This window comes from Lithobates pipiens, unplaced genomic scaffold, assembly GCF_037356315.1.
Source record: "Lithobates pipiens isolate NorthernLeopardFrog02 unplaced genomic scaffold, aLitPip1_a1.2 Scaffold_8, whole genome shotgun sequence".
Taxonomy (NCBI): domain Eukaryota; kingdom Metazoa; phylum Chordata; class Amphibia; order Anura; family Ranidae; genus Lithobates; species Lithobates pipiens.
Window position 1 is genome coordinate 389,868,607 of NW_027507903.1, and position 26,181 is coordinate 389,894,787.

Consider the following 26,181-nt stretch of genomic DNA (forward strand, 5'->3'; position numbering starts at 1 on the left):
ATGGTAGATGGCCCAAAGAATGTGGAAACTGACACTGAATATTCTTTTGGGTTATTTGGAACAGAAACAGAGTCTCTCAATAAAGGGTAGAGGGTTAGGAGTAAGTTCAGGTACTTGGGTTGCCAAAAAATAATATAAAAAAATAAGTCCTTATAGAAAATCCAGAGAATAAAGACCGTTTCACAACTGGATTTTACAACCCCCAGATAGACCTCCTCTCACTAGGCCTAGCAGCCGGTAGGGTGTTTGACAAAGTCTCTGCCACAGACTTGCGATGTACACTTGAGCGTTACTGAGGGACATGGATAAATTCAAAGGGCTATCATACGGTACAAGGTTCTCTCAGCCGATCCAGCGATACTGTATGAGTGTGGATCCAGGTTGCGTCCTTCAACTAAGCCTCCAGGTTCCTTCAGAGAAGCCAGCCTTGCACACGGCCTTCTCCCGAAGAGGAAGAGTCCTCCCCTGGGGTTCTTCAGTTGCTGGGCCTCTCCCTTCAGATGAGACGGCGCCGGACCACCCTTGGATCAATAGGCCCCGAACTCCACTTGGGCCTGTCCCTGCAGTTACGTTGCCTCGCCCCAGCTGGCCCCGAGACTCGGAATGCATGGTTCTGTGCCCCAGGCCAGGAGGGCCATAGGGCTGGGTCAGGAGGACCACCAGAACCGAACAGACAGATAATCAAAGATGGAACCCCCGAACCGAACAGACAGAAAATCAAAGATGGAACCCCGAACAGTACAGACAGAAAATCTAAGATGGAACCACGTGGCGTTGGTATCTTAAATACCACCCCCAGAATGCACAGAATGGTTACTGTCAACACTCCCACTGGGCTGGTTCAGAGAGAACAGTGGCATTCAATACACCCAGCTAAACTGCGTTTCTACTCTTGCCAGCAGTGACAGCGACACCTGCGATCAAGGAGAACCCAGTGCAACCCAGCTGGACTGGTACTGAAACCAGAAATTTAGAGAAATAGCCCCAAAATACACCCGCCTGCATCCGATACGATCCGGTTCACTAAAAAACAGACAGATGAGGATCCCATATCTCATCCATCTAGCAGATTGGATGGTATTCAATGGAAATGAACAAGTGCTCCAGCAGTCTTGGCTCAAGCTAGTTCACCTTGCTCACTCTGTTGTATCCTGCTTTTTACCTCAGACAGGTGCCGACTGTTTTCTTTTTCTTTTCTGGACTCTGATCCACTCAGGTTAACCTCTTCAGAAGATAAGAGTTGAGGTTCTTCCCTTCTCTTTGAACCACTGAAATTTTGGGTCCCTAATAAGGACTTGGCAATCCAGAGAGCACTGAAAAATCAGTCCTCTCCTCTCCAGCTGGACTACCCCAGAACCCCTCAACCTACATGGGTGAGAACCTATGTTGCCTTCAAACCGTCACTCTTAAAGCTGAGTTTACCTTAAAAAATAAATAAAAAGCTAATTTTTCTGCAAGTAATAAAAATGTTCATTTACTATTTTATTTTAGGAGGCTCAACAGCACCATGGTAGTTCATTGAGAACTACAAGCCAACAGCCACACAGGATATCAGTACTGTAGTGCATTCATTCAGAATACTCTGTGAATCAATGACGCTGCTGTGTGGGTCGGAGTCCCGAATGGTCACTCTCACTCTCTTTTCAAAAAGTGACAACTGGTCCGGGGAACTTCTCCTCATACTGCTGTCGCACAGAGGCAGCAGATCCCAAGCAGCTGCAGGAGCGGAAACATATCACATGTTCCATCCCAAGAAGGGGTGGAACATGTAACCTGTTCCTAAAGGTGAACTTATCCTTTAACACTTTTGCTGCCAGGTCTGTATGTTGTACAAAATCAAAACAAATGTATATACTGCGCCACAGGTGCTCCTATATATATTGTGATTCCTTATGGTGTCACCCTTGCTGCCCTAAACACTTCTTTTGTAATATACACAGTACTGACAAATGGTACACAACTTTAAAGTGAGCACTAGGTGCTATACAAAACTTTTGATCATAAATAGAAAAAATCACAAATACAATTAGTCAGCACAACTAAAAGCTGTGAATGACTCTTTTAAAGTGCAAACATTAAACGTCATCCCACGTGATTCTGATGTCAATTAAGGTGCATATAGTAACGTCAGCCATACCGTGTCCCGTTCTTCTGGTTCATGAGGCTCGGGTGGTGGAAAGCATACCAATCTGCCATCTTGTTGGTGGGGTGGACGAAACACAGAGAGAAACACTGCTGGATCCTGCTGATGCCGATCTGAGGCACAAAAAAATTTGAGTGGATAAATTACACTTTACTACAATGTAAAGTAGTGAGTGTACAGCTTGTATAACCGTGTAAATTTGCTGTCCCCTCAAAATAACTCCACACACAGCTATTAATGTCTAAACCAGCATTTCTCATCTCCAGTCCTCAAGGCACCCCAACAGGTCCTGTTTTCAGTAGAGCTGTGGAAATTCATTGATTAATTTTTTTGATCGATCAAAATTCTTCTGATTGATCAAAAAAAATCAAGTATTTTGATTATACTTAAGCAGTGAGCACTTCGATCTTTTCTTTCTACCCATGACCTGGCGTCCTTGCTGAGATCTAAGGAGACGTGAGAGAAGATTATAATCCGTGTTAACCCTTTTGATACCTGCTTGCATGACCACCTGTTTGCACAGGGGTCCATGCCATAAGGTGAGAGTGATTAGTTAGACCGGAGGTAGACGGATTGTCGCGCTACTGTGGGAAAAAAAATTACATCAGTGCTACAGTTTAAATTTAAAATGTATTTGTGTGAACTGTGAAGTTAAGTCATGGATTGTGGAAACTAACTAGTGTCGGGTGATTGTATATAGTGTATATCACATTTACCACTGACTAATGCAGAGTTGTAATGCAAGGAGATCAGCTAAAAGTAGTTAGATCTGTATGTGCATTATAATTGAAATTAGTTGATCGATTAAAAAAGAAATCGATTAATCGAACACAAGAATTTTAATCAGTAACAGCCCTAGTTTTCAGGCTTCCCTGATTTGATCAGTTTCAGTTTCACTCCCTTAGTTATTACCACAGCTGTTTCATCTGAAGGAAATCCTGAAAACATGACCTTTTGGGGCGCCTTGAGGACTGGAGTTGAGAAACACTGGTCTAAACTGCTGGCAACAAAAGTGAGCAGACCCCTAAATGAAAATGTACAAATTGGGCCCAAAATGTCAATATTTTGTGTGGCCACCATTATTTTCCAGCACTGCCTTAACCCTCTTTAGCATGGAGTTCACTAAAGCTTCACAGGTTGCAACTGGTATCCTCTTCCACTCTGTTTGTGGGCTTTCTTGTGCATCATCTTTAGAAGAGGCGTCCTTCTGGGATTAAAGCCATGCAGTACAATTTGATGCAGTGCACGGCGTATGGTCCGAAAGGCTGACCCCCACCCCTTTAACCTCTGCAGCAATGCTGGCAGCACTCACACATCTATTTCCCAAAGACAACCTCTGAATATGATGCTGAGCAGGTACACTCCACTTCTTTGGTCGACTATGGCAAGGCCTGTTCTGAGTGAAACTTGTCCTGTTAAACCACTGTATGGTCTTGGCCACCGGGCTGCAGCTCAGTTTCAGGGTCTTGGCAATCTTCTTATAGCCTAGGCCATATTTATGTAGAACAACAATTCTTTATTTTTTTTAGATCCTCAGAGTTCTTTGCCATGGGGTGCCATGTTGAACTTCCAGTGACCAGTATGAGAGAGTGAGAGCAATAACACCAAACTTAACACACTTGCTCTCCATTCACACCTGAGACCTTGTAACACTTAACAAGTCACATGACACAACGGGGAGGGAAAATGGCTCAATGGGCCCAATTTGCTAATTTTCACTTAAGGGTGTACTCACTTTTGCTAAAAGTGGTTTAGACAATAATGGCTGTGTGTTGGGTTATACTGAGGGGACAGCAAATTTACACTATTGTACAAGCTGTACACTCACTACTTTACAATGTAGCAAAGTGTAATTTCTTCAGTGTTGTCACATGAAAAGATATAATAAAATATTTAAGGGGTGTACTCACTTTTGTGAGATACTGTATATGATAGTCTTTTTTAATAGCATTAGTGCAGCGGTTTTTGATTTTCTTAGTCTCCCCATAACACACCTTTATTACATCCCAATTCTGCCATTAAATCCATAATTTGACAGCCTCCTTTAAAGTAACAAAGTTGTCTAGAAAAAGTGTCTGTCTTGCAAAAGTGGCAGTCACAGGGGTTGAGTCAAACTATTAATCCTTTTTCAGCACCTGCACCTCTGAAGTGGCAGAAAACGTTGGTAGCCTATATTTTCCATAGGTGACTGTTTAAAAGACCCTTCAGTTTATAGTTAACCATGAATAATGGGCCTAGAATGATGTCTTTCATTCTGGCATGCACAGTGATAATGTAACGTGTAGCACAATCAACATGATCATGCGTAGGCACCCCCGACATGTGCATTTACATTAGTAGCTGCATGTACGTGGGAGTGGAGGTGGCTCAGAAAGTTTTCAGTTTTAAGATTTCTTTGGTATTTTTTTAAAAGACCCTTGGTGTCTCACCTGTCCTCCAGTATAACTAATTCAGTGTAGAGTGTGCAGAATTAGTTTCTTCCCCAACCATACTGGCTGGGGAAAGTGACACGGGCACCTAGAAGTGACATTTTACACATGGCTTCCAGTCAGTAACAGGAATACACTTTAAGTGATAGACAACTCTTGCACTGTAACCTTTTCACTGCCGGGTCCGTACGCTATGCGGACCTACAGAAGTGCCTGCAGGTGGCCAGGTCCGTATACCATATGGACCTCTTTTGTCCCTCTAGCTCATGGTTACTTCAATGACCATAAACTTATAGCAGAATTGTTCAAAAGACTCAGCTGAACAATTCTTTAACTCTGATCTGTGGATTAAAACCCGTTGATCAGAGTTATTAACCTCAAATGTGACCGAACACCCCCACCCATGCCGCCGCTTCCCTGTCCCCAGCCACTCCACCTCCTGCTGCTGATTTTCACATTAAACTGCTCCTCCACTCTCCTTTACTATGCCCTTCTTCCCTCCTCCAACACTGATTTCCTCTCCACCCACACCCAATCCGACCACCACCCGCAAACCAGATCCCCCGCAGCTACCATCATAAGCCGGCATCCCTCCTCATCTACTTCCGCCAGCTTCAGGTGCTGCATGGGGCTTGGAGGGGATCCAGATGTGTCCTTCCCCATCAGTTAGATCACCCCCCGCATGTGCCCCGCACCCACGATCCATGTATTCTCCGTCGGCATCCCTCCCTCCCTCCCTTCTGCTCCCACAAAGCTGTCAGGCTGGGGAACGCGGAGGGGGGAGCGATGTGGGTGGGGGTGAAATTGTGGCTTGGGGGGGGCTTGTTAAACATGTGTTTACCAAGCCCCCCCCCCCCCGATAGTACAGTGGACATAGGCAGCGATCGCTCCTATGTCCACTGACAGCTGATACATAGTAAACCGCGAGTGTTACTATGTATCAGACTCCTCATTCATTCATAAAAATTACAATCTCTTTATAGATTCCTTATTTATTCAAGTAAAGTGCTACAGAGAAGGGGACTATCTTCAGTAGTCCCTTTCTCTGTCTCAAAAAGAGATATGGGGGTCTTTTGAGGCCCCCTTAAGGGACCGCCTGCTCCTGGTAAGACCCCTTTCACATAGAGCGGACTCTGTCAAGCAGATCTGCTTGCTTGGCAGGGGATCTCTCTGCTGATCTCTGAGCAGGTGGATGACAAGTATGCGTCCTCTTCGCTGATGCAGACACAGACACAGCCTGCTGTTCTCTATGTTCTCTACCACTTGTCCATTTCCATCGAATACCATCCAATCTGCTAGATGGATGGGACGTCGGATCCTCGTCTGTCTGTTTTTTAGAGAACCGGATCGTATCGGATGCAGGCGGGTGTAAACTGACATGTGTCCATTTACATCAGCCTCTTCATAGAGAACAATGGGTGGTCTGATTGTGCCCGCCTGAAAAACACAGGCAGACCCGATAAGCCTGCTTGTGTGAAAGGGGCCTAAGGCCTTGATCATGCAGGGCATACACAGTGTACCTTTTCAGGGATGCACCGTGCATCTCTGTGCAGGCAGTACCATTGATGTTACATAGTTAGCCAGGTCGAAAAAAGACAGTCCATTCAGTCCAACCACAAAAAAAAAATGTATATAATATCATACAATCCCATATACCCAATTCTATATCCACAGTTGATCCAGAGGAAGGCAAAAAACCTCAGCAGAGCATGATCCAATTTGCTAAAGCAGGGGACAAAATTCCTTCCTGATCCCCAGAGAGGCAATCGGATCAACTTTACCTATAAATGTTAGTACCCAGTTATATTATGTACACTTAGGAAATAATCCAGGCCCTTCTTAAAGCAATCCACTGAGCTGGCCAGAACCACCTCTGCAGGGAGTCTATTCCACATTTTCACAGCTCTTACTGTGAATAAACCTTTCCGTATTTGGAGATGAAATCTCTTTTCCTCTAGACCAGTGATGGCGAACCTTTTTGAGCCCGAGTGCCCAAACTGCAAACCAAAACGACTTATTTTTTTCAAAGTGCCAACACTGCAATTAAACCTGACTAACGAGGTTTTAGTTTAGAAAAAATAATTTGTACAGTCGTTTCACAATGACATTAATAATGAGCCCCCTTTTCTTTTTTTTTTTTGATATAGCAGCGCCGCTCTAAGAGTAGTAAGTTAGTTAAAAAAGGCTTTATTCCGTTTATGGGCAGAGTACAGCAGAGTATTGCATAGTATGGGCAGAGTACTGCAGAGCATTGCATAGTATGGGCAGAGTATGGGCAGAGTACTGGCAGGGTACTGCAAAGTATTGGCAGAGTATGGGCAGGGTACTGCAGAGTATTGCATAGTATTGGCAGAGTATGGGCAGGGTACTGCAGAGTATGGGCAGGGTACTGCAGAGTATTGCATAGTATTGGCAGAGTATGGGCGGGGTACTGCAGAGTATGGGCGGGGTACTGCAGAGTATGGGCGGGGTACTGCAGAGTATGGGCGGGGTACTGCAGAGTATTGCATAGTATTGGCAGAGTATGGGCAGGGTACTGCAGAGTATTGCATAGTATTGACAGAGTATGGGCAGGGTACTGCAGAGTATGGGCAGGGTACTGCAGAGTATGGGCAGGGTACTGCAGAGTATGGGCAGGGTACTGCAGAGTATGGGCAGGGTACTGCAGAGTATGGGCAGGGTACTGCAGAGTATGGGCAGGGTACTACAGAGTATTGCATAGTATTGGCAGGGTACTGCAGAGTATTGCATAGTATTGGCAGAGTATTGGCAGAGTATGGGCAGGGTACTGCAGAGTATTGGCATAGTATTGGCAGGGTACTGCAGAGTATTGGCATAGTATGGGCAGAGTATGGGCAGGGTACTGCAGAGTATTGCATAGTATTGGCAGAGTATGGACAGAGTATGGGCATAGCATTGGATCTCTCTCCCTCTTCCCCTCTCCCCTCACACTGTAGGGCGCGCGGGAGCAAGATTCTGGGAGGGCGTCCATGGACGCCCTCCCAGAATAAGCCGACCGTGCTGTAGCCATCTTTTGGCTATGGCCTGGTCGGCAATTGGTTATAAAACTCACATTTGAGTTGTTGAAATCAGTGTGGGGTCAGGCTCCAGTCGCTCCGGTGGTGTCCGTTTGTCAGGAGATTTCCCACGCAGGCACGTCAACAGGTGCGTCAGATGTTTGAGAACGGGGGGTGTGGTTTCAGCGTTCGGAGTATGCACCATGCCCATTTGGACACGTCACCGCTATCCCAAGAGGACTGTGGGAGATGTAGTTCACGGGAGCGGACGATTTAACGATGACAGTGTAATTGTCACGGCGTGCCCACAGAGACGGCTCAGCGTGCCAGCAGCAGCATGCATGCCACACGTTCACCATCACTGCTCTAGATGTAAAGAGTGCCCCCTTGTCCTCTTTGTTGATTGTAAAGTGAATAACTCAACACCAAGTTCACTATAGGGACCCCTTATATATTTGTACATGTTGATCATATCCCCCTTAATCTCCTCTTATCATGAGTGAATAAATTCAGTTCCTCTAATCTTTCCTCATAGCTGAGTTCCTTCATGCCTCTTATCAGTTTGGTTGCCCTTCTCTGCACTTTCTCCACTTCCCTGATATCCTTTTTCCAGTCAGGTAGATGGTCGATGTCATTTGGGAAGTAGCAACTGCATGAACAGAGCCATTGCTCCCAGTTTTACATCCATGTAGGTCTGCATACATGACCCTGAGCTCACACTGTCTGTGTTCAGGGACATGTACACACACCCACACAGGTGTCAGATTGGGAACAGCAACTATGCCTGTGCAGTCTTTGCATCCACATTTAGAGAAATGGTACTGCCTGTACGGGGATGCATTGAACACCTGTGCATCCTCATGTGGGTAAACATTCCCATCCATTGGCATACACTTTAGTATGCCACATGTGAACGAAGCTTTAGTAGTCATTTAGCAGGAATTTTGTAAGTTATGTTGTGTTTATACGCACTATTAAAGTGGTTGTAACAAACACTTTAACCTACAGGTAAGCCTAGGGCTTACCTGTAGGTACTTGAAATATCTCCCAGACCTGCATGGTCTAGGAGATATTTGCAAATCACCTTACGGCGATTTCTTCTGCGCACGCACTGGAGTTAAAAAGGCCGCGCTGTGCTGTTTCTAGCTCGGGTTATGCCGTTAAACGCAGCTCCTGTGCGCGTGCGCGGGAGTGAGGTCATGCGACTCTGGCCAGTCACAGAGCCATAGTGCGCGGCCCCGGAAGGAAGAGTGGTGAAGAATGGACGCCCGCTACTAGCGAGGAAGACGTGAACATTGCGGGCTTCTCCTGCAGGTAAGTGTTTACATAATGGGCTACTATGTGATGCATAGTAGCACATTATGCTTTACCTTTGCAGGGAAACAAAGAGGAAGTAACACCCATGAGGGTTTACTTCCTCTTTAATGATTTTAGTGTATTTTTTGTGAAAATAACAAAATGATGAACATTTGCGCAATTGTTCCGTGGCCCGAAAAATCTGTAGCACTTTTTTTTATTCTACAGATCACGTGCTTTCAAAAAATGTCTAGTTTGACAGGTCTTTTTTTTTTAGATTTTTAGAGTAAATTGTTTTTATTTATGTACAGTGCCTTGCGAAAGTATTCGGCCCCCTTGAACTTTTCAACCTTTTGCCACATTTCAGGCTTCAAACATAAAGATATAAAATTTGTATTTTTTGTGAAGAATCACCAACAAGTGGGACACAATTGTGAAGTGGAACGAAATCTATTGGATATTTTAAACTTTTTTAGCAAATTAAAAAACTGAAAAGTGGTGCGTGTAAAATTATTCGGCCCCTTTACTTTCAGTGCAGCAAACTCACTCCAGAAGTTCAGCGAGGATCTCTGAATGATCCAATGTTGTCCTAAATGACTGATGGTGATAAATAGAATACACCTGTGTGTAATCAAGTCTCTGTATAAATGCACCTGCTCTGTGATAGTCTCAGGGTTCTGTTGAAAGCGCAGAGAGCATCGTGAAGACCAAGGAACACACCAGGCAGGTCCGTAATACTGTTGTGGAGAAGTTTAAAGCTGTATTTGGATACAAAAATATTTCCCAAGCTTTAAACATCCCAAGGAGCACTGTGCAAGCGATCATTTTGAAATGGAAGGAGTATCAGACCACTGCAAATCTACCAAGATCTGGCCGTCCCTCTAAACTTTCAGCTCAGACAAGGAGAAGACTGATCAGAGATACAGCCAAGAGGCCCATGATCACTCTGGATGAACTGCAGAGAACTACAGCTGAGGTGGGAGAGTCTGTCCATAGGACAACAATCAGCCGTACACTGCACAAATCTGGCCTTTATGGAAGAGTGGCAAGAAGAAAGCCATTTCTCAAAGATATCCATAAAAAGTCTCGTCTAAAGTTTGCCACAAGCCACCTGGGAGACACACCAAACATGTGGAAGACGGTGCTCTGCTCAGATGAAACCAAAATCAAACTTTTTGCCCACAATGCAAAACGATATGTTTGGCGTAAAAGCAACACAGCTCATCACCCTCAACACACCATCCCCACTGTCAAACATGGTGGTGGCAGCATCATGGTTTGGGCCTGCTTTTCTTCAGCAGGGACAGGGAAGATGGTTAAAATTGAGGGGAAGATGGATGCAGCCAAATACAGGACCATTCTGGATGAAAACCTGTTGGAGTCTGCAAAAGACCTGAAACTGGGACGGAGATTTATCTTCCAACAAGACAATGATCCCAAACATACAGCAAAATCTACAAAGGAATGGTTCACAAATAAACATATCCAGGTATTAGAATGGCCAAGTCAAAGTCCAGACCTGAATCCAATCGAGAATCTGTGGAAAGAGCTGAAAACTGCTGTTCACAAACGCTCTGCATCCAACCTCACTGAGCTCGAGCTGTTTTGCAAGGAAGAATGGGCAAGAATTTCAGTCTCTCGATGTGCAAAACTGATAGAGACATACCCCAAGCGACTTGCAGCTGTAATCGCAGCAAAAGGTGGCTCTACAAAGTATTAACACAAGGGGGCCGAATAATTTTGCACGCCCCACTTTTCATTTTTTTATTAGTTAAAAAAAGTTTCAAAAATCCAATAGATTTCGTTCCACTTCACAATTGTGTCCCACTTGTTGGTGATTCTTCACAAAAAATAAAAATTTTATATCTTTATGTTTGAAGCCTGAAATGTAGCAAAAGGTTGAAAAGTTCAAGGGGGCCAAATACTTTCACAAGGCACTGTAACTTCAGTTTGCACCATTTCGCAAAAAAGTGCAATTTAAAATATTGCTTTGGTAAACATTTGCTCAAATATTGCGGGGCCTAAAAAATCAGTAGCTCCTTCTTTTTATTCTACTATACTGGTCCTATGCTTTTTTAGAAATATATGGTTGGGGGGGGGGGGATCATTAACAAACTCTGAAAGTTGTAAGGGCTTTCCCCTGAAGGTTTTCATTGTTCTCTTACAGCACTCAATGAAAACCTTCAGATTTTTAGAGAAATTTGGTTATTTACATTTTTTGCGCTTGTTCAGTTTTCACCATTTTGCAAAAAGGCGTAATTTAAAAATTATAAATATAGTAAACCCGATGACATTTTTTTTTTTTTTTTTGACCTGCAAAGGAAAAGGCATAATGAGCTAGTTTGCACCGCATACTAGCTCATTATGAAATACTTACCTTAGAACCAGGCCCTGACATCTGGCCCGATCCACGCCGAGGGAGCTTACATGTTCCCTCTGCGTGTCTTCCGGATATCGCAGCTCTGGCACTGTGAGTGGCAGGAGCTGCGATATCGTCACTCCCGCGAATGCGCGCAGGAGATTCCTTTCCGACAGGGTCTGGCGTCTGCCGGACTTTGAGCCGAGAATCCCCTGTGCGCAATGCGTCGCTGCAGTCAGCGGCGCATTGCGAGGGTAATATCTAATAAACCGTACAGGTTTAAGAGATTTTTTTTTTTACCTACAGGTAAGCCTTATAGGCTTACCTGTAGGTTAAATTTATTAAAATGACTATAAAACCGCTTTAACTCAATAAAGGTTAAGTGTTTATATTTAGTAGGGATTAAGCAGGAATTTTGTAAAATTTGCTGTGTTTATATCTGCTAAAAATAACTTTTAGAAACTTTTTAGCAAATATATTGTTTGATAAACATTTGCACAAATATCGTGGTGTCTTTAAAAATCAGTAGCACCTTCTTTTAATTCTACTGGTCCTATGTTTTCATAAAATATATGATTTGGGATTTTTTTAACAAATTCGGAGAGCTGTAAGGCTGGATTCACACCTATGCAGTTTTAGTGCTTTTTGCATTTTGCAGTTTTGCACTACAGAACCTGTTCCATCGAAAACCATGTTGAATGGACTGTAGTGCAAATCTGCAAAATGCAAAAAGCACTAAAACTGCATAGGTATGAATCCAGCCTAAGGGAACAATGAAAACCTTCAGATTTTTAGAGAGATGTGGTTATTTACATTTTTGCGTACGTTCAGTTTTCACCATTTTATAAAATGGTATCATTTAAAAATTACAAATATTTGTTATTAGTTCAGTCCAGGTTAAGCTTTAATATTTAGTAGGAATTTTGTAAAATGTACTGTGTTTTTATGTGCTAATAATGATTTTAGAACATTTTTAACGAAAATATTGTTTTGATAAACATTTTCACAAATATCATTGTGCCCTTAAAATCAGTAGCAGCTTATCTGTATTCTACTGATCATGTGCTTTCAGAAAATATATGGTTTGGGGGTGTGTTTAACAAACTCTGAAAGCTGTAAAGCTATTGAAAAAAATTGCAAAAATGGATTGGCCCACCTAAGTGCAAAAATGGAGCACGGCCAGGCAGTGCAAGGGTTAAGTGATAAAGACAACTTAGTTTACTGACTACAAGATGTAGTCAGCTTGAAGTTGGATAGACCTGCAGCTCTAGGCAACTTCAAGCTTCTTTATCCAACAGATCCTACTTCAGTTGCAATATGGCAGGCAAAAAATGTGTGACTTTCAAAGTGCAAAGTGGATCTATACTGTACATTTACTTTTTAACCTGTCTATGCTTAGTGGCATTTCACATATGCTAGTCAGTTTTTACCACTTTCCGACCGCCCCATAGCAGATTTACTGCTACAGGGCAGCCGCGCTGTGCAGCATCGTGTGTGTGTGTGTGTGTGTGTGTGTGTGTGTGTGTATATATTTTTATAATTATGTGAAATGATTTGATACAGTAATGTAATCTGTAAGGTTACAGTGTACTGTATGTGTTATGTTTTCTGTACTTTTTGATATTTGCCGCTGGGCTCCTTCCTCATGGAACAGAGCCCAGCACACAGAGCATCGGGCGTGGGACACAGCCCGCAAATACGGGGGGGGGGGGGGGGGCTGGACATCGCAGGATCCTGGGGACAAGGTAAGTAACCTGGACCAGGATCCTGAGATGCAATCCTGAGTGTGGCTCGGGCTTACCGCTAATGGTACTGACATTTAACTCTGAACCACACTCTGGATTATCGCCAGGGAGGTTAAAGCAATACAGTGCCGTATTGCAAAAAATGGCCTGTTTAGGAAGAGGGTAAAACTTCCGATGGTGAAGTAGTTAAATAATTATGCATGTCATTTTTATTTTTCTAAACAAACTGTCTATTTTAACTTTTAGAAAAAGCAAAGAAGAAAATAAAAGGGAAAAAAGCTGATCCCAAGCGAAAAAGCAGAGACGGTCTCAGAGGAAGTCCAGAAAAAAAGGAAAGAACAAGAAGAGGAAGCGGTTCTGTTTTAGGACAACTGGGTAAATATAGTTTTGAGAAATCTCACAACATGTCAATAAACCTGGAAGAAAGTTATATTTGTATATGTCCTTTTGCAAAGTTAAAGGGAATTCCCTTTTTCTCTGACTGTTCTGAATAGGCAAAGTTACAGTCTTTTTAACCACTTGCTGACCGGGCCCATAGCCGAATGACTGCTACAGCACGGTTGGCTAATTTTGGGAGGGCGTACAATGACGTCCTGCCAGACCCGCTGACTGAGCGATCACTTGTCAACAAACTGGCGCATGTCCGGTTCAGCTCTCTCCTCTCCTCGCACACTGTACATACCAATACTTGCCTCATCCATACCTCATTCGTGCCCCATCTGTGCCTCATTCGTGCCCCATCTGTGCCTCATTCGTGCCCCATCTGTGCCTCATTCGTGCCCCATCTGTGCCTCATTCGTGCCCCATCTGTGCCTCATTCGTGCCCCATCTGTGCCTCATTCGTGCCCCATCTGTGCCTCATTCGTGCCTCATTTGTGCCCCATCTGTGCCTCATTTGTGCCCCATCTGTGCCTCATTTGTGCCCCATCTGTGCCTCATTTGTGCCCCATCTGTGCCTCATTTGTGCCCCATCTGTGCCTCATTCGTGCCCCATCTGTGCCTCATTCGTGCCTCATTTGTGCCCCATCTGTGCCTCATTCGTGCCTCATCCGTCCCCATCTGTGCCTCATCCGTGCCAATCTGTGCCTCATCCATGCCCATCTGTGCCACATCATTGCTCATCCATGCCACATCAGTGCTCATCCATGCCACATCAGTGCTCATCCATGCCACATCTGGCCTCATACATGGTCCTTCATGCCACATCTATGCCAACCCAATGCTCATTTATGCCACATCAGTGCCACAACAATGCTTTTCAATGCCCTACAGTGCCTCACAAAAGTGTAATAGGTAGTCAGTAAATTTGATTTGTAATTTTATGTCCCTAGAGCACCTGATGGTGCCCCCTGAATGTTGAGCCTCTGTATATGGCTAGACTGTGTAAAAGTGTTACGTGGTATCGTCATACTCAGGAGGAGTAGCAGAATCAAATTTTTTGGGCTTTTTCATTGTCCTGGTGCTCCAGGGCCTTCCAAAGTGTGATAGGTTGTCAGGAAATTATGTGTCATTTATACTCCTAGAACGCCTGGAGGTGTTACTTGCATGTTGGGGATATCTATGTGGCAAGGCTGTGTAAAAGTCTCAAACATGTGGTATCATACTCAGGAGGAGTAGAAGAATGTGTCTAGTGTAGTTACAAGTATGCCTATACAGTAGGTGAGAAATAACTTGGTAATATGAAAATTTGTATGGAAAAAAGGAAAATATTAATTTTGCAAAGAATTTTGGGAAAAAAGTACAACTTCCAAAAACTGACAATGCCTCTTATGCCGCGTACACACGTAGCCGTCTATCCGATGGACTTAGTCTGGCGGACTTCCCGCCAGACTCTCCGTTGGACTTTCCGAACGGGCTACTTGCCCACACACGGCACTTTTTCAGCGGACTAATACGGCGTACTAAGTCCGCCGTACTATCCGCCCTACTTTTGAAATGAACGGACTCGTCCACACACGCGGAGGAAAGTCCGCTCATTTCGAGCGCGTCTCCAGGTAGGCGGGGCCCACGAAGGAGACGTCGCTGGCCCCGCCGCCTGGTATGGACTTAAAGGGGAACCCCAATGCCGAAAAAAATCAACGTGGGGGTCCCCCCAGGTTCACATCAGACCCTTGTCCGAGCACGCTACCCGGCCAGCCAGGAAAGGGGGACGAGCGAGCGCCCCCCCCCCCTCCTGAGCCGTACCAGGCCGCGTGCCCTCAACATGGGGGGGTGCCTTGGGGAAGGGGGGCCGCGCGCGCCCCCCCACCCCAAAGCACCTTGTCCCCATGTTGATAAGGACAAGGGCCTCTTCCCGACAACCCTGGCCGTTGGTTGTCGGGGTCTGCGGGCGAGGGGCTTATCTGAATCCGGGAGCCCCCTTTAATAAGGGGGCCCCCGGATACCGGCCCCCCCACCCTATGTGAATGAGTATGGGGTACAATGTACCCCTACCCATTCACCTGTAAAATAAAGTACAAAAAAAAACACAACACACAAGATAAAATAGTTTATTGCACAGCTCCGGGGGTCTTCCGTCTTCGGGGGTCTTCTCGCCGGACTCCTCTGCTATCTTCTTGTAGCTCTTTTGCTAGCGGAGGAGCCCGGCTTTCTTCCTCGCCGCCAGCCTCTTCTTTCGACTTCGGGGGTCTTGTCCCCCTCTTCGGTTCTTCTGCCGGGCCACCGCGCCTTCTTCTAGCTCTTTTACAGGCGGTGGCCCGGTCTTCTGTCGCCGCCGCCGCTTTCTGTCCTTCTGTCCTTCTGTTCTTCTGTTCTCTACTTCTTCTTCAGATGTTGCCTCGCCGAGTCCTCCGCTCACAATGACGGGGACAGTGCACGCGGCGACTTATATAGGGACATCGCCGGATGATGTCCCCGCCTATTATGATGTCACAGCCCCAGCATCCTCTTGGACTGTGACACCATAATGGGCGGGGACATCATCCAGAATGTCCCTATATAAGTCGCCGCGTGCCCGGTCCCCGTCATTGTGAGCGGAGGACTCGGCGAGGCAACATCTGAAGAAGAAGAGAATAGAAGGACAGAAAGCGGCGGCGGCGACAGAAGACCGGGCCACCGCCTGTAAAAGAGCTAGAAGAAGGCGCGGTGGCCCGGCAGAAGAACCGAAGAGGGGGACAAGACCCCTGAAGTCGGAAGAAAAGGCCGGCGGCGAGGAAGAAAGCCGGGCTCCTCCACTAGCAAAAGAGCTACAAGAAGATAGCAGAGGAGTCCGGTGAGAAGACCCCCGAAGACGGAAGACCCCCGGAGCTGTGCAATAAACTATTTTATCTTGTGTGTTGTGTTTTTTTTGTACTTTATTTTACAGGTGAATGGGTAGGGGTACATTGTACCCCATACTCATTCACATAGGGTGGGGGGGCCGGTATCTGGGGGCCCCCTTATTAAAGGGGGCTCCCAGATTCCGATAAGCCCCTCGCCCGCAGACCCCGACAACCAACGGCCAGGGTTGTCGGGAAGAGCCCCTTGTCCTCATCAACATGGGGACAAGGTGCTCTGGGGTGGGGGGGCCGCGCGGCCCCCCCTTCCCCAAGGCACCCTCATGTTGAGGGCACGCGGCCTGGTACGGCTCAGGAGGGGGGCGCTCGCTCGTCCCCCCCTTCCCTGGCTGGCCGGGTAGCGTGCTTGGACAAGGGTCTGATGTGGACCTGGGGGGACCCCAACGCTGAAAAAATTGGTGTGGGGGTCCCCCCAGGTCCACATCAGACCCTTGAACTTCCCCTTTAAGTCCATACCAGGCGGCAGGGGCCAGCGACGTCTCCTTCGTGGGCCCCGCCTACCTGGAGACCCGCTCGAAATGAGCGGACTTTTCTCCGGGCGGGAAAAGTCCGCTCATTTCAAAAGTACGGCGGACTGGCACACACACGGCCGGATTGTCCGCCGAAATGCAAGTCCGGCGGGAAGATTGGAGTGCAAAACTACTTTCTAAGTCCGCCGTACTTTCGGCTCAAAAGTATGCCGGAGGCTACACACAGGGGGGATTGTCCAGCGGACTTGAGTTTGCCGGACTTTTCCACCCGCTTGTTTGATCGTGTGTACGCGGCATTACTCAGTGCCTTGGAATGCCTACTTTACAAAAAGGGGTAATTTGTGGGGTATTTGTACTTTCCTGACTTGTTAGGCTCGGTTCACACAGAGGCAACCTGTCAGGCGACTTAGCCACCTGACAAGTTGCACTCCATGCAGTGTAATGGAACCGTTCTAATCGGAGCGACTTAGAAAAGGGTTACTGTACCTTTTAGGGGCAACTTCGGAGCGGCTTGCATTGACTTCTTTTACAGAAGTCATTTGCAAGCCATGCTGAAGTCATGCTGTATGGGGTGGCTAAAGAGTCAGGAATTTTGAAGCCACCCCAGTGTGACCTGGCACTTCGTGTATCAAGAAATAAGATAGGCCATCAGTACATCAGGTGTGATCAATTTTCAATGATTGCCACCATAGCTTGTAGACTCTATGCGGCTTCCAGCAGGGGTCCGGTGCATCCTGGTTCACCGTTTCAGGTCCGTTTTGAACCCAAATTTTTGGCTGAATTTGTACCTGAAACAGACCAAAGGACACACAGAGCTCCTGTGCAAATTCGAACCTGAGCTGCAGCAGAGATATGTGAATTGGCTCCATAGAGAGCCGGTCAAAATCTCCTGCTATTGCGAATAGGATTCTGTCAACCCGCATCCAATTCGCAATGGTGTGAGCCCAGCCTAAAACTTTCCCAAAGATCAAATAATATATACAGTACGTTTTTTTTTTTTTTACCAATGATATATAGCAGTATATATTTTTTTACATTTATAGCGCAAAACACAAAAAACCCAGTGATGCCAAAAAAGGCAAAAAATGTTTGTGTGGGAAAAAAAATGGACAAATTTCATATGGATACAATGTTGCATGACTGAGTAATCTTCATTCAAAATGTGAGAGAGCTGAAAATTGGCCTAGTTAGGAAGGCCCAGTGGGCAAGTGGTTAAAGGAAACCTGTCATAACAGAAAATGGACGCTGCCATTGCTGAGCGTCTAAACATGCTAGCCTCCATGCTGTTTTTGCTTACCTTGCTGCTTGAATACTTTGAGCCTCTTACCTGGAACATGTGTGCAGAAAATGAGTTTTTACTATTTTACTAGTTTCTTGTTCTGTTTATGTGTTTGAGATCAGTGATTTAAAAGATATAGAAGCTAGCAGCATAACTGCCGGTCAATTAGCATTTTAGAATCTAGATCATGGCCAAGTATATTTTGCATGACAGTTTTTCAACACTGAATTTTGCATTGCGTGAAACTGTATTTTAATATTTTAAAATATTTGTGTGGTTTATGTGTCTTTCTAGGTTTATCATCAACACTCCCTATAGATGGCGCATTTTTTAACAGCTGGCTAGCTCAGTCAGTTCAGATTACCACTGAGAACATGACAATGAGCGAGTGGGCCTTAAACAATGGTCACAAAGAGAATGACACTTCTGGTCTTCTGTCAGAAGAACTGTTACAGGATGAAGAGACATTGTTAAGCATCATGATGGATAACTCACTCAAATCTCCTTTCAAACAGATGGAGACTGTAAAGAAGGTTAAAAGCAAAACAAGAATGAATGGTAGGAAAAAACTACCAAGAAACAGTCCTGAAACTGTTCATAGGAATCCGCAGGATGACTCAGCCCAATGGAATAATGCAAATTATTTATCAGATGAGACTGAAATACCTCCTGGCTACAACTCCAAATCAAACAAAACTGGCAAAGGAGCTGCCAAGGTACAAGTGGACCACAAAGGCCCTGTTGAGAAAAAGACATTGAGAAAGGGCTCTGTGTTGAAGTCTGATGGTGTACATAGCTTCTCAGATCAGAGTCAAGCAAATAACAGTGAAATGACAGTGAAATACACACAACCCCAGTCTGATTCTCTTGTCAAAGTGCCTGAGTCGTTGGGTTGTGCAAAAACTGTTGCAAGGTTTAAGTTACCAAAGGGAGGAAAAACAAATCTGGATACAAAGTGTGTAGATCCAGAAAGGGCAAATGGACTTCGAGTCAAGGGAATGCCCAAAGAAAACCCCCATTTAGACAATGAAACTGATGGCTACTATTCAGATGCTGAAATGACCGACTCAGATGAGGAGTCAAGTAAAGCAAGGATGCAACTTAGCCAGTTTGACCCATCAAGTGATGATATTGTTCGAACGAGCATTTTGGCATCTTAATTTTCTAGCTGGAAATAAACTGGACAGCTCAATGATGCCTAAATCAAGAGATGACTGCCATTTCCAACACACCTACTCTTTCCAGAAGAGTCATGTATTTGTAATATGTCTTACATATAGTCACATATATGTAACACATATGCAGGTTCAGCACAGTTGTCTTTCTCTGCAATTTACACATTATGCCTCACAGACACAGGTTGTTCTACTGTAAATGTTTCATGGTAGATCACAATGCATATGCCCTTTAATGCAAGCACATAAATCAAGGACTTGTGCTTGTTACCCCAAAGAAAACTGTTAAAGGATGATGGGATAACGTTAAATGGGCATTATTTTATGTAAGGGCAGTGATGAAAATACTAATTGAAATGTCCTCCCTTCATTAAAAAAGAAAAAATACATAGTAAAATAAGCAAAAGGAAAAAAATAAAAAAAGCACAAAATAATTGCTTATTTGAAGAAAGCACTTATAAGTAGGGAAAGGCAACTCCAGCTGTTTAAAGGTTTAATCTTTGTTCTTCTCCAACTCATTCTCTTCCGTCCGGGACTTTTTTGTTGGCCAAAAGCAGACGTGTACATAGCAGAAGTGTGTGGCACTATGAGCCAAGCAAGGCTCTTATCAATACATCTGCTACGTCTGTAAATGGAATGTGCAAACATCTATTGGAAAACAATCATGGTTAAGCCCATTAAAAGCTAGTAGGATTTACTTGCTCAGGTGGATAAACTAGGCTTCACCCCTGTGGTAGAGCCAAGAGGGGACAACTTAGGTAATTGTTTTTGTAACAAGACATTTTAAACCACCCATTCATCAATATAAGGGATATCCCGTTCCATCAGCACTTGTGATTGAGTTACAATTAAGTTCTAATGCGTGTTCCATTCCGTTGTAACAGCATTATGAAGATATTTACAACTGTAAATGCCATATTGTGAGAATGGGTTGCCTCTAACACTTCCATTGTTGGTGATCTATATTATTCAAGTACCAACACACCTAAAAATATGGCCAGCTTGGCATCATGAAAGATGTATCTCAACTAAAGTGACAACATTTCAGATTTCCTGGCATAACCTGTTTGGGTTCACTAAAGAAAGCTTGCATCCTGTTTTGTCAACAGAGATGATGGCAAAAAAATATTGGGATTATCTATTTAGCGCAGGGGTTCCGAATGGGAAAATATGTATATAAATGCACTTTTTGTGGATTATCCACAGTCTTTTGTTTAAAGATGATCATTACGACAACCACACATAGATAGTATGGCATCTAATGTTAAGAGAACAGGAAAAAAAAAAGACAGTTAAACATTTTGTGCATATCACTTGTTTGGTGACCTGCTTATGACAATGCACTGGTACTCTAAGGAAATTATGCAAAGATCTGGTAACTAATCCATGTGCTGAATTCTGTGGGACAGAATAGGTTCCTCCAAAATTTCCAATGACACATTTTTTTGTCAGAAACTCTCCTAATAAGGGTGGATACTGACTTTGAATTGCACTGTACATAACCTGTGGCATCTTGATCTTTTCCACAATAATGACTGTCAACAGCGCTTCCTAGTTACTTCAAGGAACATAGGAGTTCCTACTCCAGGTAAAGCTAAGCCCTTCTATCAGTCTAGGAGACTGGCCATACACATAGTGATTAAACTACTGAGCCAGACCTGAGACACAGGTGGCCTGATCTTCAAAGCTTTTGGCCATTTGTATATGGCCCAATCTGTTCCAGGCAACAGAAAAGGTTGTGATGGCTGTGTGTGTGTATATATATATATATATATATATATATATATACAGATGCAGTTACTGTACTATGCGTATCATATATATTCTATTGATCAGGTGGGGGAGTTGTGGTCTCCCCTTAACAGTGGCCAGTTTTTCATGAAATTAGGTTTAAAAACTAAGTCGTTTGGCCAATAATCCTATATATGGGTAGCTAAACTTTTATGTTCCACACTGTTCACATTACTCAATAAACACTATCAGTGTGCTGTATTTATTTAAGAGATAATGGACCCCTTTTGCTAACATACAACAACATCTTTGTACCAAACAATGAAGCTGAGAGCTAATAGAGCGCTTCCAATTTTGAGAACCCTTTCTAATGATGTCCATTCAGGGTCGTGTCATTACAGGTGAAGTGTCCTAACTCATTTCACAGGGCTAGTACCAACTACCAGCTTCAACCATTGTTTCTTGTTGTACCTATGTTGGCTTCAAATTGTATAGATGTACATGTCTCAGGTTTTTACCTCGTTTGCACTTCAATTTTTTGAGAGATCTGTAAATTTCAAGTCAAGGTTTTTGTGTAACCAGTTTGTGTTCTGAAAATTCGATGAAAATGTAAAAATGATCACTCATTTATAGCGTAATAATAATGTTGTTTAATTTAGCGTGTGTGACCTGGTTTAAAATCCTTCCATATGAGGATGGAGTCATTTTGCCTTCGCTAACATGTATAGGTGAACTCAGTTGTCAGAAGGCCCATGATGCTTTGATGCAGCAAAAACCTACTGTTGCCAATAATGGCACGAAAAAACGATTTTCTTTGTACAGGGACATAACAGAAACTAAGCACTGTTGACTTTTGAAACGATCAGCACATTAGCCAACACACAGTGATATGAGTCCCTTTAAGCCTTAAAAAAATGCTTTGTGCTTCTGTCAGTGAAATTGTGTATGTGTCAGAACATCTCATTTTATCTTACAGCATTCTTTAAATATGTATTTGATATTTTGCAGTTTGTGTAACCCCAGGGTGAGCTCAGGGAAAACCACAGGTCATATAATTGAATGAATAAAAAAGCAAAAACAAAAACATGGGGCATTTCTGCGGCCTACAAACCTGTAGCTTTTCCAGCAAAGCAAAATATACTCCAAGAATACTGTAAGTCAGACAAAAATCATTCAGCAGATGCCAAAGAATGCTTGTACATGACTAAAAGTCAATCAGACAGTTCAGATATGTACCTTAAGCAAACTATTGGGGGTAAAAAACAAACAAAACTGCAGTTGTTTGAAACTTAGATCATATGAGCTCACAACATCCAACAGTAAAAAAAAAAAAAAAAAAAAAAAAAAAAAGTCGGCATACACAGCTTAAAGTTTGCGGTGACTGCGCCACCTACTGTTTTCATTTACAGCTCACTTTACGTCATCAGTTATGATTAACTTATCAAAACGCCTTTCAGGAACAGCCATACCAGCAGCTTAAAGGGTCACTGTTCTACCTTTCTATAATGTTTCACTCCAGTAGTTTTTCATACAACTACACAAATATAGAAACAAATCAAGGATTATGCTATAAATGTGCCCTTTGTTATTAAGTAAAGTGACTGAAGAAAATAATGTCATGCTCATAACAAAGAATAAGTCTCTTTTTCTTCCATTTTCAATTTGAGATTGAAATAAAGAATCCTTCAAACACTTTGATAAATTAAGTGTTGTGCATGATATGAAATAATCTTGCAAGGTTACAACACGTTTCGTATTTGGCTATGTTTCTGTTGGGCAAGTGAAACCAGACAGTTCAGGTGGCTGTTCGTAATTAGCAGAATCCAATCAGTTTGGATTACAGAGCTCCTACTTTTACTATAGTGGGGCCAATGAAGGATTTTTGTGTTAAAAATGTTAAATACCGGTTAGGACTAGTTCCACTTTACATGCTTGTTAGAATTTAGATATGATTACTAATATTGGTTTAATACCAATAAGTAATATGCTGCATTTACTGTTATTGCTTCTGTGTGCTTCAGTTAACTATGGATACAAAGTTACCCACAAACCATTGCTTCACAACCTGCTTTTAGTGTTATTTGCCTGATCAGTACAGAATACAAACTGAGAATTTTCTTTAAAGAACAACCAGCTTTTTTTGTGCCCACCTGTTAAACATTAATGTATTACAAAGTTTTTTCTTCTCTATGTATATAATAACTTTAAACCCAACAAATATTGACAAGACACTTATTTTCTGATTGACTGTAATTTTTAGACAAAGTAAAAAAAAGAAAAGAATAGGGAAGAAGGGAAAACTTGTTATGGCACTGCTTACAAAGTTAGGAAAAATTACAATAACCCATTCTGGAGATTAAAGTCCACTGAAAGTTGATATTTCCGTTCTGGGTGGATGCATGGTGGTTCAATCGTTCATAGGCTTTTCAACACATCGGTATCTAACCAAAGCTGAAATTGTACAACCATGTGGCTAGACAAAAAGAACATGTTTTCTTGAATGCTTTCTGATAAAATGTATTCAGTTAGCAAATGAAAAGTATCACATTTACAGTATTTACTGTAAGGCCGTGTACACACGGGCGGATTGTCTGCCCAACTAAGTTCGTCAGACAATCCGACAGACAGTCCGTTCAACTTTTGAATGAACGAACTTGACCACACACGATGAGCAGACAGTCCGCCGAAAGCTTGCGCGATGACGTGTACGGCACGTACGACGGGACTAGAAATTCGACGTCCAATACACTGCAATGCAACCTTCGGCGTGTAAATCCTTTCTGAGCATGCGCCATACTTAGTCCGTCCAACTTGCCTACACACGAGCGGACTGTCCGCTGAAACCAAGTTTGGACGGACAAAATTACGGAAATTACGAAAGACTTAGTCCGTCAGACTGTCCGCTGAAAAAGTCCGCTGAAGCCCACACACGAGCGGATTGTCCGCTGAAACACGGTTCAGCGGACTAAGTTGGGCAGACAATCCGCCCGTGTGTACGTGGCCTAAGTTGCCAGCTGCTATTTGTATGAGTTTCTAACATGGCGCAGCAATTTGGAGGGAAGCAGTGCTATAAAATACTTTCTATGTGAAAGAATGCAGCCACCTACACAAATATTATAATTCACTTATCTTCCTGCATCAACAGATCATTATAAATATGTATTATTAGGATATATATTTAGGAATGTATCCAGCAATTCTTTAAAACAATCTTTTAAATCAAAGTAGAACTAATGGCAATTTATTTTTAAGTTTTGGATAGTGTAAACAAGGGTTCTAACCCCTGTAAGGTTTATTTTTTCCATCTGTGTCCAATTGGGGAGATTTCCCCTGGCTTCCTGTTCCATAGCCAGACAGGAAGTGAGACAAAATGACCTGGTTCACCGGAACTAGTTCCTCCATTCCAAGATATCCCTACTATTCCTATTCTGGGGACAACCCAAAATTTGGGATTTTCCTTTACTTTCACTTTTGATAATAGTAGTAAATGGGACAAATAAAGAGGGTGACTCTCACTAAGGAGGGCACAGACAGTAATAAAAACCTGACAGGAGTTTTGCCTTTAGTTCCACTTTGTTATACATAAATGTTTAAAAAGGGTACCATATACTCCATAATTAGTAGAATCTCATATTTTAAGTGATTACATCCTATTTCCCAGAAACATCATCCTGTAAGAATGAACAAGCATACAATATAGGACTTTAAGTGTGCTGCAGGGAAAATCCAAATCCAAATACAATGAAACCTCAGATTGTGAGTAATGATGTTTACGAGTGTTTCATAATACAAGCTAATTATTATTTCTTTTTTTAAATCCTGACTCAATTTGTGAACATTGTATCATAAGACGAGCAGGATTCAAGCTGCTGGGGAGTGCAGTACTGCATTTAGGCAGAGGTACAGGGGTGCCGGTGACTCCCGGAGACACTCCATTCCTGAGTGTCTGCAAGCGTGTCCGGCACCTCCGCACCTCTGGCCACATGTGGTACTCCATACACTGGCACCCCTGCACCTCTGACTACATGCAGTACTGCATACACCTGTAGTCACTATGGAACAAATTATCTGGGTTTCCATTGATTCCTATGGGGAAACTCACTTTGATATACAAGTGGTTTGGATTACAAGCATGCTTCTGGAATGGATTATGCTCCTAATCCATGGTACTACTGTACTTACAATAAAACATATATTTTATTGTACAACAAATAATAAAATTGCCCATAACTAATGGGCCCAAATACAAAAGTGATCATTAAAATGCATATCACAATGTGTATGGACTATTTTACCATAAGCCCTATAAAGGTGGCACATTTCATGTATCCACCGCTTGTTCAAGACTGGGATACAAGATAACTGGCTTAAATTTTATGCACCTATAGTCCATCTATAAAAAGATGATAATATATATCATAGAAACACATCAAATTAATTTGGAAATATCATCTAGGAAGTGATTTCTCAACAAGTCTGTATAAGATAAGATCTATCAGTATGGTCCATGATGTTAAACTAGGTGCACGTATCCACACACAGGCATTGGAAAAACCAAAGCATAAAATAAAAATAAAAACGTGGTAACTCCTGTGAATGGAAGTAGTGTGTGGCGCCAATGTAGTCACCAACCACCCTTGCCATGACGACCAGACATGTCTACAACCAGAAGGAGAGATTGACAAGGATGTGAAATAGGGGCAAGGGTGAGCTTAATTTGCATTTTTCATGCAGATTTTCTTTAAAGTGGTCAGTCCCTAATTTTACATAAAATTCTGTTAACACCCTTGCTTTGATAGATAATGGATCAACAGAATGAGTTATTTTGCATTAAGAAAATGCTAGTCAAGGCTGCATTCAGAATAGGTCCACTATAAAGGAAAGAAAATGCCTTTTTTTATCAAACCTGTTTATTTTGGAGAAACAACAGTAAAAAAAAAAAAAATATGGAATGGACTAATCATTATAAAGTACTCATAATAATGACATTGCATAACGGCCATAAAAGTTGACAAGACATAGGTACATGTTACCATAAATATGAATCATGAAACTTGTTTGCAGTGGTTGCATCCCAGTTATCATTACAAGTGACTACTGTTTCCCAGAACCTTCTTTTATATGTGTCTTTAGTTTACAAAGGGTACTGAAGACATATATCTAAACCTAATGGGTGGTGAGGGCAAGAGGAATAAAGAGAGAGCAAAAAAGAAGGTGGTAAAGGTAAGGGGGAAAAAAGTGAGAGTAGTTGGGTAGGGGAAG

General features: G+C 43.2%; 1 protein-coding gene across 1 annotated transcript in view; it reads left to right on the forward strand.

Annotated features, from left to right (window-relative positions):
• Positions 1-26,025, forward strand: part of JADE2 (jade family PHD finger 2) — an 855,152-nt gene extending 829,127 nt beyond the window's left edge. Inside the window, exons 11-12 of the mRNA XM_077473934.1 lie at positions 13,236-13,364; positions 18,308-26,025. Of these exons, the coding sequence (XP_077330060.1) occupies positions 13,236-13,364; positions 18,308-19,173 (995 nt within the window). The 3' untranslated portion in view covers positions 19,174-26,025. The remainder of the gene's footprint in view (positions 1-13,235; positions 13,365-18,307) is intronic.
• The last annotated feature ends 156 nt before the right edge of the window (positions 26,026-26,181 follow it).